Consider the following 13,607-nt stretch of genomic DNA (forward strand, 5'->3'; position numbering starts at 1 on the left):
CTTTCACATCACAATCTATCAGCATATTTGTTTAGGACTGTTTTAGTCTGATTTAGTTTATAAACAGTGCTTGATGTGTGCATATTTCTCTCCAAATTCAAGCAAGATGACTTTTTCACTAGAAAAAGCAATATTAATGGTAGACGAGTGGTATTTTGGCTGTTTGAAGTTTAAAAAACATCTTAACAATGGATTTTTTTTTTTTTTTTAATAACACACAGCATTTCATTTTACAAGATGTTAATTGATGGACTGGAGTGGTGTGGATTACTTGTGGATTATTGTGATGTTTTTATCAGCTGTTTGGACTCTCATTCTGACGGCACCCATTCACTACAGAGGATCCATTGGTGAGAAATTGATGAAATGGTACATTTCTCCATATCTGATGAAGAAACTAACTCATGCGAGTAAATTTTTATTTTTGGGTGAAGTGTTAGCTATTTGTCAGTCAGCATATGTCATGAAGACGATACAGTTTACAAAAGACTCTATGAGATGAAACTGTCAAACTTGCCGCTTATGCTCCTCCCCCTGAGTTCAGACCAGAGCAGTGTTAGTTCACATGGAGGAGGAGAAACACAGACACTCATCTAGTGAATGAGAGCCACTCACTCACACACACCCACACACACACACACAGTCAGTCTCTCACAGGAGATCTTCACCAGTGGACTGAGTTTGGAGTATAGTAGGACCGTATAACAGGACTTTCACGTCTTCAGCTGGCTGAACGGGATCTTTGGACGGCAGGATGGAAAACACGTGTGAGGTGAATGACTTGACCCCGCTCTCAGATTACCTTCATGCACGCACCAAACCCAGCATGCATCAATATCTCACACTTACATTTAGGTTTTAAATGAGTAACTGTCAATTATAATATCCGTAAGGGAGTTGCATGTGTTTCTGGAGCCTACTTGCATGCTTTTCTGACAATTTATTAATAAAAATAAGGATTATTGGGGTATTTTACAAGAAAATACTATTTTAGTCCTTCTAGGTCAAAACTGCATGTTTAATGTAGTGTTAGTTACAGTTTCTCAGTTATTATTTGTAAAATCTAGCAATGTCAGATTGAAAATTGTACAATTCCAGTGTACAATTGGACTGTCTCAAAATTACAACAAAAACTGTTTAAATGTAAATGCAATGACAACATAAGAATTAAAAATTGTGATTTAAGTGACCAATATTTATAATTATTAATTTTTCATTTTTTAATTAATTGTAAATGTTTCATTTTTTTATTTATTTTATATATAACTTTAATTGAAGTTAGTTTCTGTTTTAATTTTAGCCATTTAGCCTTTTCTTGTAAGTTTTTTTTAGGTGATATTTAGTTTAATTTAAAATGATTAAATTTTATTTAAACTTCTTTATACTGATTCTAATAGTCCCTAGAAACAAAATTCTGGCGAGATTATAAAAGAAAAACGTTTTCTTGTTATTATTATAATTTTTTTATTAATTGTGAATTTACATAATATAATACAGTTTTATATATATCTTTAATTAAAGTTTGTTTCTGTTTTTAGTCTGTTTTTTTCTGTTAGTTTTAGTCATTTTAGCTTTTCAATTAAAGCAAGTAGCATTTCTATTTTGTCAAGTTATTTTATCCGATATTTGTATTTTATTTATACTTTTTTATACTGATTTTTAATTGTCCCAAGAACTATTCCCTAGAAACTAAATTCTGGAGAGTTTCTTAATATATATATAAAGTTTCTATATATATATATAATCTGATTCTATAAATTTTAATCAGATTTAAATAAAAAATTTTGTTAATGTTAGTATTTATTAAATAAATTGTACAATTTTACTTTTAATTTATTTAGTTTTTTTTATAACTAATTAAAGTCTGTTTTAGTTTTAGTCATTTTAAATTAAAGCAAGTCGCAAAAAAAAATCAGGTTTAATTGAAATGTAATAATAATATAATGATCAAAATTGTCCAAACCAAAATTTTAACATATAAAGTCACTTTTGTAGCATTATAGCAAAAGCATTTAACTAAAAATGACTTATCATGTTAAGTCTGAAAGGCTCAAAAACATACTACAACATTAAAGTATCAGTTTGACATTTTATGACTTTTTCTACTTTTTTTGAGAACTGACAATAAACAAGATATCAACATTTAAAGTTCACTTCAAATGTTGACTACTGCGTTTGGATATTTTTTAAATGGATGTTTTTGCTATAAAAAAGTGACATTTCTACTCTTAATGACAGTTTTCTGAAATTTGCATGTTCAAAACACATTAGTTTCTACATTTAAGTATAATTAAATTGACTTTTAAGTCATTTTACGTTAAATGATACAAAACTGGCTTTAAAAATTAAGTTGAATCTAAATTAAAATTAAGTTTGGTTTAAAGAATAAAGAAACATGTTGGCATGACCTATTTCTCATGTTTACAGTGTATTGGGTCACTGAAGGAGATCTAAATGAAAAAGTATTGAAGTGAATATAAACAGCGCATGAGGGTTGAAATCCAGGCTAAACTGTGCAGCTGTAGCACGTATCGCTCAGAGCGTAGAGAGTCGCGGGCGTTTGGCAGATCTGCTGACGCTCTTAAGAAAAAGCCCCCTGAGAAATGGCCGTTAATTTATACGGCGCTCGAGTTTCACGGGCCGGTCTGTAATGTCATACGGCGAGCTCTCCAGGGAATGTGGCAGCTCTCCCTGCGTCATTCAGACGGCGCTCTGCCTGCGTCTGCGCTCCGAAAGCGGATCTGTGGGGCTCTTCCCATCTGAAAAACCAAAACAACTCTGAAGTCCTAGTGTTGACTCACTATTACTACCTCTCAAACATCAAGTTAAAGGTTTAGATTGCAAGCACTTACACTTAGTTTTAAACGTCGGTGTGTAACTCGTCATGCATCCCATAAACAAACTAACAAGTACACCAGCATAGCAACAACTACCCAAAGTTCCCTAGCAACTGGAATGCAGCACCCTGGCAACCACATAGGCAATGCTATTTTAGTCATTTTAGCTTTTCAATTAGATCAAGTAGAATTAGAAATTGCCAAAGCAGTTTTTCATCTGATATATATTTTATTTTATTTATACTGAGTTTTAATAGTCCCTAGAATTTCTTAAATAAATAAATAATCTTTTTTTAACATTTTAAATTAAGCTTTTTCTTGTTATTATTATTTATTATTTTTTTAATGAATTGTAAATTGTTTAATTTTTTTATTTTTATATATAACTTTGTAAGTTTGTTTCTGTTTTAGTTTTAGCCATTTAGTCTTCTCTTCTAAGCTTTTTATCTGATATTTAATTTAATTTAATTTAATTTAATTTTAAAAGTCCCTAGAAACAAAATTCTGGTGAGTTTCTTAAATAAATAAATAAATAATGTAGTTTTATACATTTTAATTAGATTTATATTCAAATTTTCGTGTTATTATTATTTAATTTTTTTTTTATTAATTGTAAATGTTTAGTATATCTTTATTTTTTATATAGAACTTTAATTAAAGTTTGTTTCTGTTTTAGTTTTAACCATTTTAGCAAGTTGAATTAGAAATTGCTAAGGCGTCATTTCTTATTTATGAGGTTTATGTTTTTTAGCTGATATTTAATTATTTTATTTTATTTTATTTTATAATGTAATCTTCCTTATACTGATTTTCATAGTCCCTAGAAACCAAATTCTGGTGAGATTTGAAAAAAAATAAATTAAACATTTCTTGTTATTATAATTTTTTTGTGAATTTTTAGGGTTTTATATATATATATATATATATATATATATATATATATATATATATATATATATATATATATATATATAAAACTTCAATTAAAGTGTGTTTCTGTTTTAGTAATTTTAGCTTTTCAGTTAAAGCAAGTAGCATTCTATTTTTTCACGTTTCTTTTCTTTTCTTTATTTTATTTATACTTTTTTTATACAGATTTTTAATAGCCCCTAGAACTATTCCCTAGAAACTAAATTCTGCAAAGTTACTTAATAAATAAATAAATAAATAAATAAATAAATAAATGAAATAATCTGATAAACAAAATTCTGGAGAGTTTATTTTACAAATAAATAAAATAAAATAAACAAGTAAATAAATAAAATAATCTATACATTTATACATTTTAATCAGATTTAAAATAAACATTTTCATGTTTTTATAAAAAAAAAATTAATTAATTGTAATTTTTTAGTTTTAATTAATTTATTTTATTTATTTAATTTTAGTTTTTTAAATAACTTTTACTTTTAGTCATTTTATTTATTTTTTTAACTAAATTTGAAAAAATTCTTAAAAAAAATAAAAATAATAAACTAAATAAATAACACAAAAATAAAATACAAAGCAAAAAAAAAAGATAGATAGATATTTTTATTACTTTATCTTAAAGGGATATTGGTCACCCAAAATTATATTCTGACGAATGGGTAACCAAACTGTTGATGGTACCCATTGACTTTTTTCCCCCCATACTATGGAACTCAATGGGTACAGTTAACTGTTCACCAACACATTCTTCAATATATCATCTTTTGTGTTCAAAAGAAGAAAGCAACTCATATAAGTTTGGAACAACTTGAGCCTGAGAAAAATGATGACAAGATTTTCATTTGTGGGTGATCTTGCTTCAAAAAAGCAATGTCCCCTTTTTTCTATATGATGCCCATGTAAAGCTCTGTGAATAAACTCGCCTTGATTTTCCTCTAGGTGTGGAAGCGGTGAGGAGACGCAGTAAACCAGCACAGTAGAGACTGCGGCTGATGCCTCAAAACACGCTGACCCTTGACCCTGCAATGCCCACCGAGCTATTGAAGGACACCATGACGATCCCCGGAGCTCCTGAGCGAATCCTGCAAGAGAAAACCAACAACAACGAGCCTCCTCAACTACAGCCCCTGGCCGTCACCATCCCCCTGGTCAACGAGGGCCAGCTGACTGCGGCTACCGGCGGAGCCGAGCTGTCCTGCTACCGCTGCACCGTGCCGTTCGGCGTGGTGGTCCTGATCGCAGGAATCGTTGTGACGGCTGTCGCATACAGCTTCAACTCACATGGCTCCACCATATCATACTTCGGACTGGTGTTGCTCTCGGCTGGGCTGGTGCTGCTCGCCTTGAGCGCCGTTTGCTGGAAAGTGCGGATGGAGAGAAAGAAAGAAAGAAGACGAGAGAGTCAAACAGCATTGATGGCCCATCAGAGGAGCATCTTCGCCTGATTCAACATGAGCAGGATCTCAGAAACCTTCATGACAATTGAGTCAAAGTGTCACGTTTGGGACAAAGTTCAGATGCTTTGCCTTAGGTCAGACCATAAACTGTAAAAATAATGGATGATGCGTCTCAGTTTCCTTTTATTGTAGAAAAGTGAAGCCAAAATGTCCCGTTGTCATCTTGTGCTGATGATGCCACTGACGTCAAATAACTAAGAAAAAAACTCTTGAACATACATCAGAGTGATCAGAACTACCTACAAAGATGGAATCTGTCTTTGGGAAAAAGTTACTTTAAGTATAATTACATTTTTTAGTTTGGCTCACGTCCCATTGGTTTACATGGAGAGAGCAAGGTTTATGACATATTCTGCCGCCAGCTACCAGTGGGCTATGGATAAAGAAACGGTGCGTTCCAAAGGGAATATCACCCTCCGAAGGGCAGTTCGGTGTGAAACAATCATAGCCGCCACCAAACTGAAATGCTCAAAACTAGCCACTTCAAAGGGCACTTCCGAGTGAAGGATTTCGAAGGATACATCTGATGGACACTTTGGGCCCCCATGGCCCTTTGCGCAGATTCTTTGCATGATGACGGCATCTCCGTATGGGCATGGGATGATGACGCAGAGGGACACTTCAAAAAACAGTTGTTTGGTCCCCTACACCCTTCAACCCTTTGAACCCTTTGAAAGGATTAGGGCATAGGGATGAGCCCTTCCGAATGGAACGCAGGGAAAGAGAGAAGACAAGCGAAAAAGGTGCACCGATGTCCCATCAGAGAAGCATCTTTGCCTGGTTTGACACAAACACAAACTCCAAAACCTTTACTACTAATGAATAAATGCTTCCGATTTGGGACAGCGTACGGATTTTTCTCTTAGGTCGGACCATAAACTGTAAAAATAATGGACGATGTGTCTCAAATATCCCATTGTCATCTTGTGCTGATGACCCCACTGACGTCAAATAACTAAGAAATACTTATTCGAAAAATGAACTCTTGAACAAACATAAGAGTGATCAGAACTACCTACAAAGATGGAAACTGTCTTTGGAAAAAAGTTACTTTAAGTATAATTAGATATTTTAGTTTGGTTCACGTCCCATTGGTTTACATGGAGAGGGCGGGGTTTATGACCTATACTGCCGCCAGCCACCTGGTGGCTATGGATAAAGAAACGGTGCATTCCAAAGGGACATATTGCCCTCTGAAAGGGCACTTCGGAGTAAAACAATCATAGCCGCCATACTGAAGTGTTATTCCAAACTGAAGTGCTCTAAACCAGTGGTTCTCAATCCTGGTCCTGGGGGACCCCTGATCTGCACATTTTGCATGTTTCCCTTATTTAACACCTGATTGAGATCATCAGCTCATGAGGAGAGAGATCCATGAACTGAACTAATCAGCTAATGATCTCAGTCAGGTGTGTTAAATAAGGGAGACATGCAAAATGTGCAGAGCAGGGGTCCCCCAGAACCAGGATTGAGAACCACTGCTCTAAACTAGCCACTTCAAAAGGCACTTCTGAATAAAGGATTTCGAAGGGTACAACTGATGGACACTTCGGGCCCCCATGACCCTTTGTGCAGATTCTTTGCATGATGATGGCACCTCCGTATGGGCATGGGATGATGACGCAGAAGGGCACTTCAAGAAACAGTTGTTTGGTCCCCTACACCCTTTAACCCTTTGAAGCTCTCACTCCAGAGGGTAAACCCTTTGAAGGGATTATGGCATAGGGATGAGCCCTTCCGAATGGAACGCAAGGAAAGAGGGAAGACAAGCTAGTCAGGTGCACCGATGGCCCATCAGAGAAGCATCTTGGACACTTGAACATCTTGTGCGGTTTGACACAAGCACAAACTCCAAAACCTTCACGACGAATGAATAAATGCATCAGATTTAGGACAGCATACAGAGTTTTGCCTTAGGTCAGACCATAGACTGTAATAAGATGGATGACTTGTCTCTGCTTCCTTCCATTTTAGAAAAGTGAAGCCAAAACGTCCCGTCGTCATCTTGCATGAATAACGTCATTGACGCCACACCCTGTTTGTATGGTGTCAAATAACGGAAAGCAATAAACATTTGAACATACATCAGAGTGGTAAAAACTACCTAAAAAGTCAAAAACTGTGTTTTGGGGGGAAAAAATTAAAGCGTAATTAGATTTTTTTAGTTTGGGTCAAATCCCATTGGTGTACATGGAGAGGGCGGGGTTTATCACATATACTGTCGCCAGCCACCAGGGGGTTATCGAGGAACAAAGAGAGAATACGAGAGTCAAACTAGTCATTGCATTACTTAGGGAAGATGTCCAGGTGTCTTGCCTCAGGTCAGACCATAGACAAGATGAACAATGTATCTCCAATTCCTTCCACTGTAGAAAAGTGAAGCCAAAATGCTGTTGTCATTTTGCACCAATGACGTCATTGGCTATACAACCCATTTGCATAACTAACTAAAACTTTTTATAAACGTGAACATGCATCAGAGTAATAAGAACCAAAACTGTCTTTTAGTTTGGCTCATGTCTCATTGGTTTCCATGGAGAGACCTATGACCTAAACTGCTGCCAGCCACTATTGAGATCGAGAAACAAAGAGAGAAAACAAGAGACTCAAATGGCACTGGTGGCCCATCAAAGGAGCACCTTAGACTGATTCAACACAAGCATGAACTCAGAAACTCGGTCAGTGCATCACATTTGGGACAATGTACAGATCTTTGCCTCGGGTCAAACCATAGACTGTAAAAAAAAAAGATGGACGACTTGTCTCCGCTTCCTTTCATTGTAGAAAAGTGAAACCAAAATGTCCTGTCTTCATCTTGCGCCAATGACGTCATTGACGCTCCACCCCATTTGTTCAGCATTGATTAACTAACGAAAAGCAAACTTTTTAGAAAAAGAAGATAAGAACTGCCTACAAAGATACCAAGAAAAACGTATTTAGATTTTTTTGGTTTTGCTCATTTCGCATTGGTTAACATCGAGAGGGCGGGGTTTTTGACTTATACTATCACCAGCCACCAGGGAGCGATAAAGAAACAAAGAGAGAAAACAAGAGACTCAAATAGCACTGATGGACCATCAGAGGAGCATCTTCACCTAATTCGACACTAACATAAACTCTGAAACCTTTACAATGAACTAGTCAACACAGCAGGTTTAGGACGATGTCCAGATGCTTTGTCTCAGGTCAGACGATAGACTGTAAAAAAGATAGATGACACATCTCCAATTCCTTCCATTGTTGAAAAGTTAAGCCAAATAGTCCCGTCTTCATCTTGCACCAATGTCGTTATTGACGCCGTTTGTATGGCTTCAAATAACTAACGACAAGCAAACTTTTTAGAAGAATTAACACTTGAACATACATCAGAGTAATAAGAACTACCTAAAAAGACAAAAACTGTGTTTTGAAAAAAAATATTTGAAGTTTTAAAATTTTTTATTTCGGGTCAAATCCTATTGGTGTACATGGAGAGGGCGGGGTTTATCCCATATACTGTTGCCAGCCACCAGGAAGACGAGAGAATACTAGTAGAACTACTACTAGAACTAGAACTACAAGACAATGTCCTGGTGTTTTGCCTCAGGTCAGACCATAGACTAAAAAAAGATGGACGATGCGTCTCCAATTCCTTGCACTGTAGCAAAGTGAAGCCAAAATGTCCTGTTGTCATCTTGCGCCAATGACGTCATTGGCGCCACACCCCATTTGCAACTAACTTAAATTTTTTATAAACTTGAACACCTGAACATACAAGACACAGACTGTCTTTGGGAAAAAAATATTTGAAATGTAATATGATTTTTTTAGTTTGGCTTATGTCCCATTGGTTTACATGGAGAGACCTATGACCTATACTGCCGCCAGCCACTAGGGGGTGATTGAAAAATAAATAGACAGGAAAAGAGAGTCAGATGGCCCATTAGAGGAGCATCTTCACCTGATTTCCAAACTCCAAAACCTTTACAATGAACTAGTCAATGCATCACATTTAGGACGATGTCCAGAAACTTTGCCTCGAGACTGTTAAAAAGATGGACGTCTTCAATTCCTTCCATTGTAGAAAAGTGAAGCCAAAATGTCCAATTATCATCTTGCGCCAATGATGTCATTGATGCTGCACCCCGTTTGTATGGCCCCCTGGTGGCTGGTGGTAGTATAAGTCATAAACCCTGCCCTCTCCATGTAAACCAATGCGAAGTGAGGCAAAACTAAAAAATCAAATTACAAATACATTTTTCCCAAAGACAGTTTCCATCTTTGTAGGTATAACTAACGAAAAGCTTTTTAGAAAAGCATACATCAAAGTGATAAAAACTACCTAAAAAGATGGAAACTGTCTTTAGGAAAAAAAAGTATAATTTGATTTTTTAGTTCGACTGACATCCCATTGGTTTACATGGAAAGGGCAGTGTTTTTGACCTATACTGCTGCCAGCCACCAGGGGGCGATTGAGAAACTGAGAGAAAACAAGAGACTCAAATGGCATTAGTGGCTCATCAGAGGAATATCTTCACCTGATTTGACACAAGCGCAAATTACAAAACCTTCACGACAAATGAAATGCATCCGGTTTGGGACAGCATACAGATTTTTGGCTCAGTTCAGACCGTAGACTAAAAAACATGGACGACGCATCTCTGCTTCCTTCCAGTGTGAAATAATAATAAATCCAAAATGTCCCATCGTCATTTTACGCCAATGGTGTCATTGATGCCGCACCACGTTTGTATGGCATCAAATAACTAACAATAAGCAAACATTTTAGAAAAAAATTGCATTTAAACATACATCAGAGTGATAAGAACTACCTACAAAGATGGAAACTGTCTTTGGGAAAAATTTATTTGATGTGTAATTTGTAATTTGATTTTTAGTTTGGCGCATGTCCCATTGGTGTACATGGAGAGGGATGGGTTTATGGCCTATAATGCAGCCAGCCAACAGGGGGCGATTTGACCGATTTGGCGATTGAAAAAAAAATCGACGCCAAGTCCTTCTACTGTAGAAAAGTGATGCCAAAATGCAGGCCTGTCCTAAGGGCGAGGCAACTGTTGCGGTCGCACCGGGCCCCTTGTCGAAAAGACTGAGGTGAGCCGTGAATGGACAGAATTGCTACCTTGCACCGGGCCCCATGCCAATGACGTCATTTGGAGCCAGAGTCTGCAAAGTAGTGATCATGAGCTGGAGCCAAGGTATCAAAGTCCCGCCCAAAGTCTTGCAGACCCTTTTGCAAACGTGCAATCATGACGCCACACCCAGTTTTTTAAGCATCAAATAACTAAAACCAAACTTATGAATAAAGTGAACACTTGAACATATATCAGTGTTGTAATAACTACCTAAAAAGATCCTAAAAACAGTTTTTGGGGAAAAAATGTATTTGAAATGTTATTTGATGTCTTAGTTTGGCATGGAGAAGGCGGGTTTACTCTCGCCAGCCACCAGAGGCAGTCAAAATGTTTTGGCTTCACTTTTCAGGACGTGTGCGGCACAATTGGGTTGGACGAACTAAGCGCTCTCAGAGAAAACTGAATGACGGTATCCTACAAATGGCTCTCAAAATGAGCGTTCAGGACAGTTAATCGAGACAGACTTGCAGCTGCACACGTCCAGATGTCGAGACACAGCTGCACTGCAAAAAAATCATCTGTTTAAAGCAACTCTCAAGTCCTAGTGTTTACTGGCTCAAGCATTGCTATTACTGGTTAGAGGTTTGTTTAGATCGCTGACACTACAGTTTGTAACCCCGTCATGCAACCAACCTGGCAACACAGAAAAACACTCAAAACAACACAAAGCACTAAGAACCACTTATAATGACACCATAACAGTTATTCAGTTAGCGCTCCCTAGGAACTGGGATGCAGTTATGCAAAAAAGTATTTTCTTAATTAATATTTTTGTCTTGTATTCTGTTACAGTTCATGTTTAAAACAAGAAAATGGTCTGTCAAAGATGTAAGAAAAATAATCTTTCAGTGTGGTCCCAAACCTCAAAACATTTCTTTATTCTGTGGAAAAAAGTGAGAAGATATTTTAAAGAAATACTTTAAATGTATTTTTTGACCATACAATGGAAGTCAGAGTTTTCAGAGTTTCAGAGTTTTTTCTAATTTTCCGTTTCGGTTCCCATGGACTTCCATTGTATTTTTGTCCAGTCAGTGAAAGTCAATGGGAACCAAAACCATTTGGAATTTTTATTTATTTGTTTATTTATTTCCTTTTTTCTTTTCTCAAAATTTTGAATTTTCAGACTTTAGAATTTTCTGAATTTTCGGTTTCGGTTTCCATGGACTGCCATTGTATTTTTATCCAGACAATGAAAGTCAATGGGAACCAAAACCATTTGGAATTTTTATTTATTTGTTTATTTATCTCCTTTTTTCTTTTCTCAAAATTTTGAATTTTCAGAATTTTCTGTTTCGGTTCCCATGGACATCCATTGTATTTTTATCCAGACAATGAAAGTCAATGGGAACCAAAACCATTTAAAATTTTCATTTGATTTTTTAGCAATATTTTCAAAATTTTCTGTTTCGTTTCCTATGGACTTCTATTGTATTTTGTTCAGACAATGGGAACCAAAACTATTTGCAATTTTCAGGGGGTTTTGTTTGTTTGTTTTTTCTTTAAAATTTTGAATTTTCGAGTTTCAGAATTTTCAGTTTTGGTTCCAAATGACACATTTTGAAGAATGTTGGTTGGCAGACAGTTTCTGGTCCCACTGACTTCCATTGTATGGACAAAAAATACAATGGAAATCAATGGGACCCAAAACTGTCTGCCAACCAACATTCTTCAAAATGTTTTCTTTGAAATACTGCAGCATAAAAAGATTGTGATGACAGTAATTTTAATTCTTTTTTTTTTTTTTTTTTTTTTGTATGTTTTAAATTATTCTGATTTAAGAATGTTTGAATATCTCTAATGGAAACCAAGACAAAAAAATACAGAGTAAGAAAATCTTTTTGCAGTGTGGAACCACAGTTCATTTTAACATCCTCAACCATAAACTCTAGTTGTTTCTGATGGGCCGCAGTGCTAGCCAACCTTTAATGTGGCTGAGAGCGCATTCTTTTTTCCTTTCTTTCTCTTTGTTTTCTTTCTCTCAGTCTCTTTTGCCCATCAGGCAGGGCCGTTCGGTTAGCTGGGACTCGAGCCAAGGCGAACGCATCAAAATTAAGACAAGTAACCGCTGTGCAAACCCAGAGACGGGAAGTGCCATATTAATCCACGGCTGCTTCCTGTCCGGGTGGATTAATGGAAAGACACGCTTTGAGACATAAAGGAAAGGGAGGAAAACGAGGAAATGAAGAACAATGATTTCTTCTTCATTGAAAGCGTCTTTCTGACCCCCAGATACTTTATATGACGCTTTCGTGGACATACGGTACTTAGATTACTAGTATTAGGATACATAAACAACAATGGGCTGGAAAACCAGACGTTATTATGTTCTTTTATTAAATTTGTTTTGTATTTCAGACCATGAGGACAGACAAACACGCTCTTACTTGAGCGGTGATTTATGACTTTATGTGAAGTAATTAATGTGTCATGTGAAGATGACAGTATTATGTGATTTTTGTGTATTTGATCATGCAAATTAAGTACTTTTCAGGTGCTCATTTTTTGATGAGAAAAAGTGTCTTAACAATTATGTTTAATCATTTCTTCAATTATGTCTGTGGAAATGTTATATCTGTTATCAGATGTTGACAGAACTATTTTTAATAAACTCCTGTGAAACTAAAAATGTTTTATATTAGTGATTTCAAAAATCATTTAAAATTCACTTTTGCGAAACTGAATAGAAATTGTTGAATTAAAGTTGAGTTATAGTTGAATTTTATTACATGCTGAACTATCCATTTAAAAGCTGAAATTCAAAGCAAACGTTTGAGTTTAGGTTGTGACTGAATGAGTAACGTTTGAGTCATTTCATGTCTGCAGCTGGTTTAGAGCAGACTGGTGGCTTTAATTATTTCTCCATTCACTTGTGCTGTTTGTTTGAAGTCGAGCGGTTTGGGTTTGGTCAAAAGACGCCAGCTGAACAAAAAGAGGTTTTTCGTGTGAGATGCTGCGATTAAAACATGCAATACTGAATGGAGGGAAATGTTTCTGCTGCCTTCCATGTCTGCACTGCGCATTGTGTGCAATGCATGTGAATGCGATCGGATGTGTCTAAACTACACTGCATATGTGGGTGAGAATTTGAAAGGCAGATTTCTAAAAATGGCTTAAGACTCAGCTAGACTGAGCACTGCTGTTTGCTAAGTCAAACATCATTATTACTGTTTCAATTCTATTACACATACTCAAATATAATGCACAAAGTTGGTATGGTATTTGCCAACCATAAACAGTTTCCAGTTAGACTA

At 36.0% G+C, this 13,607-nt stretch overlaps 1 protein-coding gene across 1 annotated transcript; it reads left to right on the plus strand.

Annotated features, from left to right (window-relative positions):
- The first annotated feature begins 642 nt into the window (after window positions 1-642).
- tmem100a (transmembrane protein 100a) lies at window positions 643-12,982 on the plus strand. Its single transcript, XM_073836986.1, has 2 exons — window positions 643-772; window positions 4,707-12,982. Exon 2 carries the CDS (start codon window positions 4,760-4,762, stop codon window positions 5,210-5,212), a length of 453 nt encoding a protein of 150 aa, XP_073693087.1. The 5' UTR covers window positions 643-772; window positions 4,707-4,759; the 3' UTR covers window positions 5,213-12,982.
- The last annotated feature ends 625 nt before the right edge of the window (window positions 12,983-13,607 follow it).

This window comes from Garra rufa, chromosome 1 (genome assembly GCF_049309525.1).
Source record: "Garra rufa chromosome 1, GarRuf1.0, whole genome shotgun sequence".
NCBI lineage: Eukaryota > Metazoa > Chordata > Actinopteri > Cypriniformes > Cyprinidae > Garra > Garra rufa.

Excerpts from the sequence above, each read along its gene's own strand:
- tmem100a (XM_073836986.1), top strand. The coding sequence starts at position 4,760 with ATGCCTCAAAACACGCTGACCCTTGACCCTGCAATGCCCACCGAGCTA.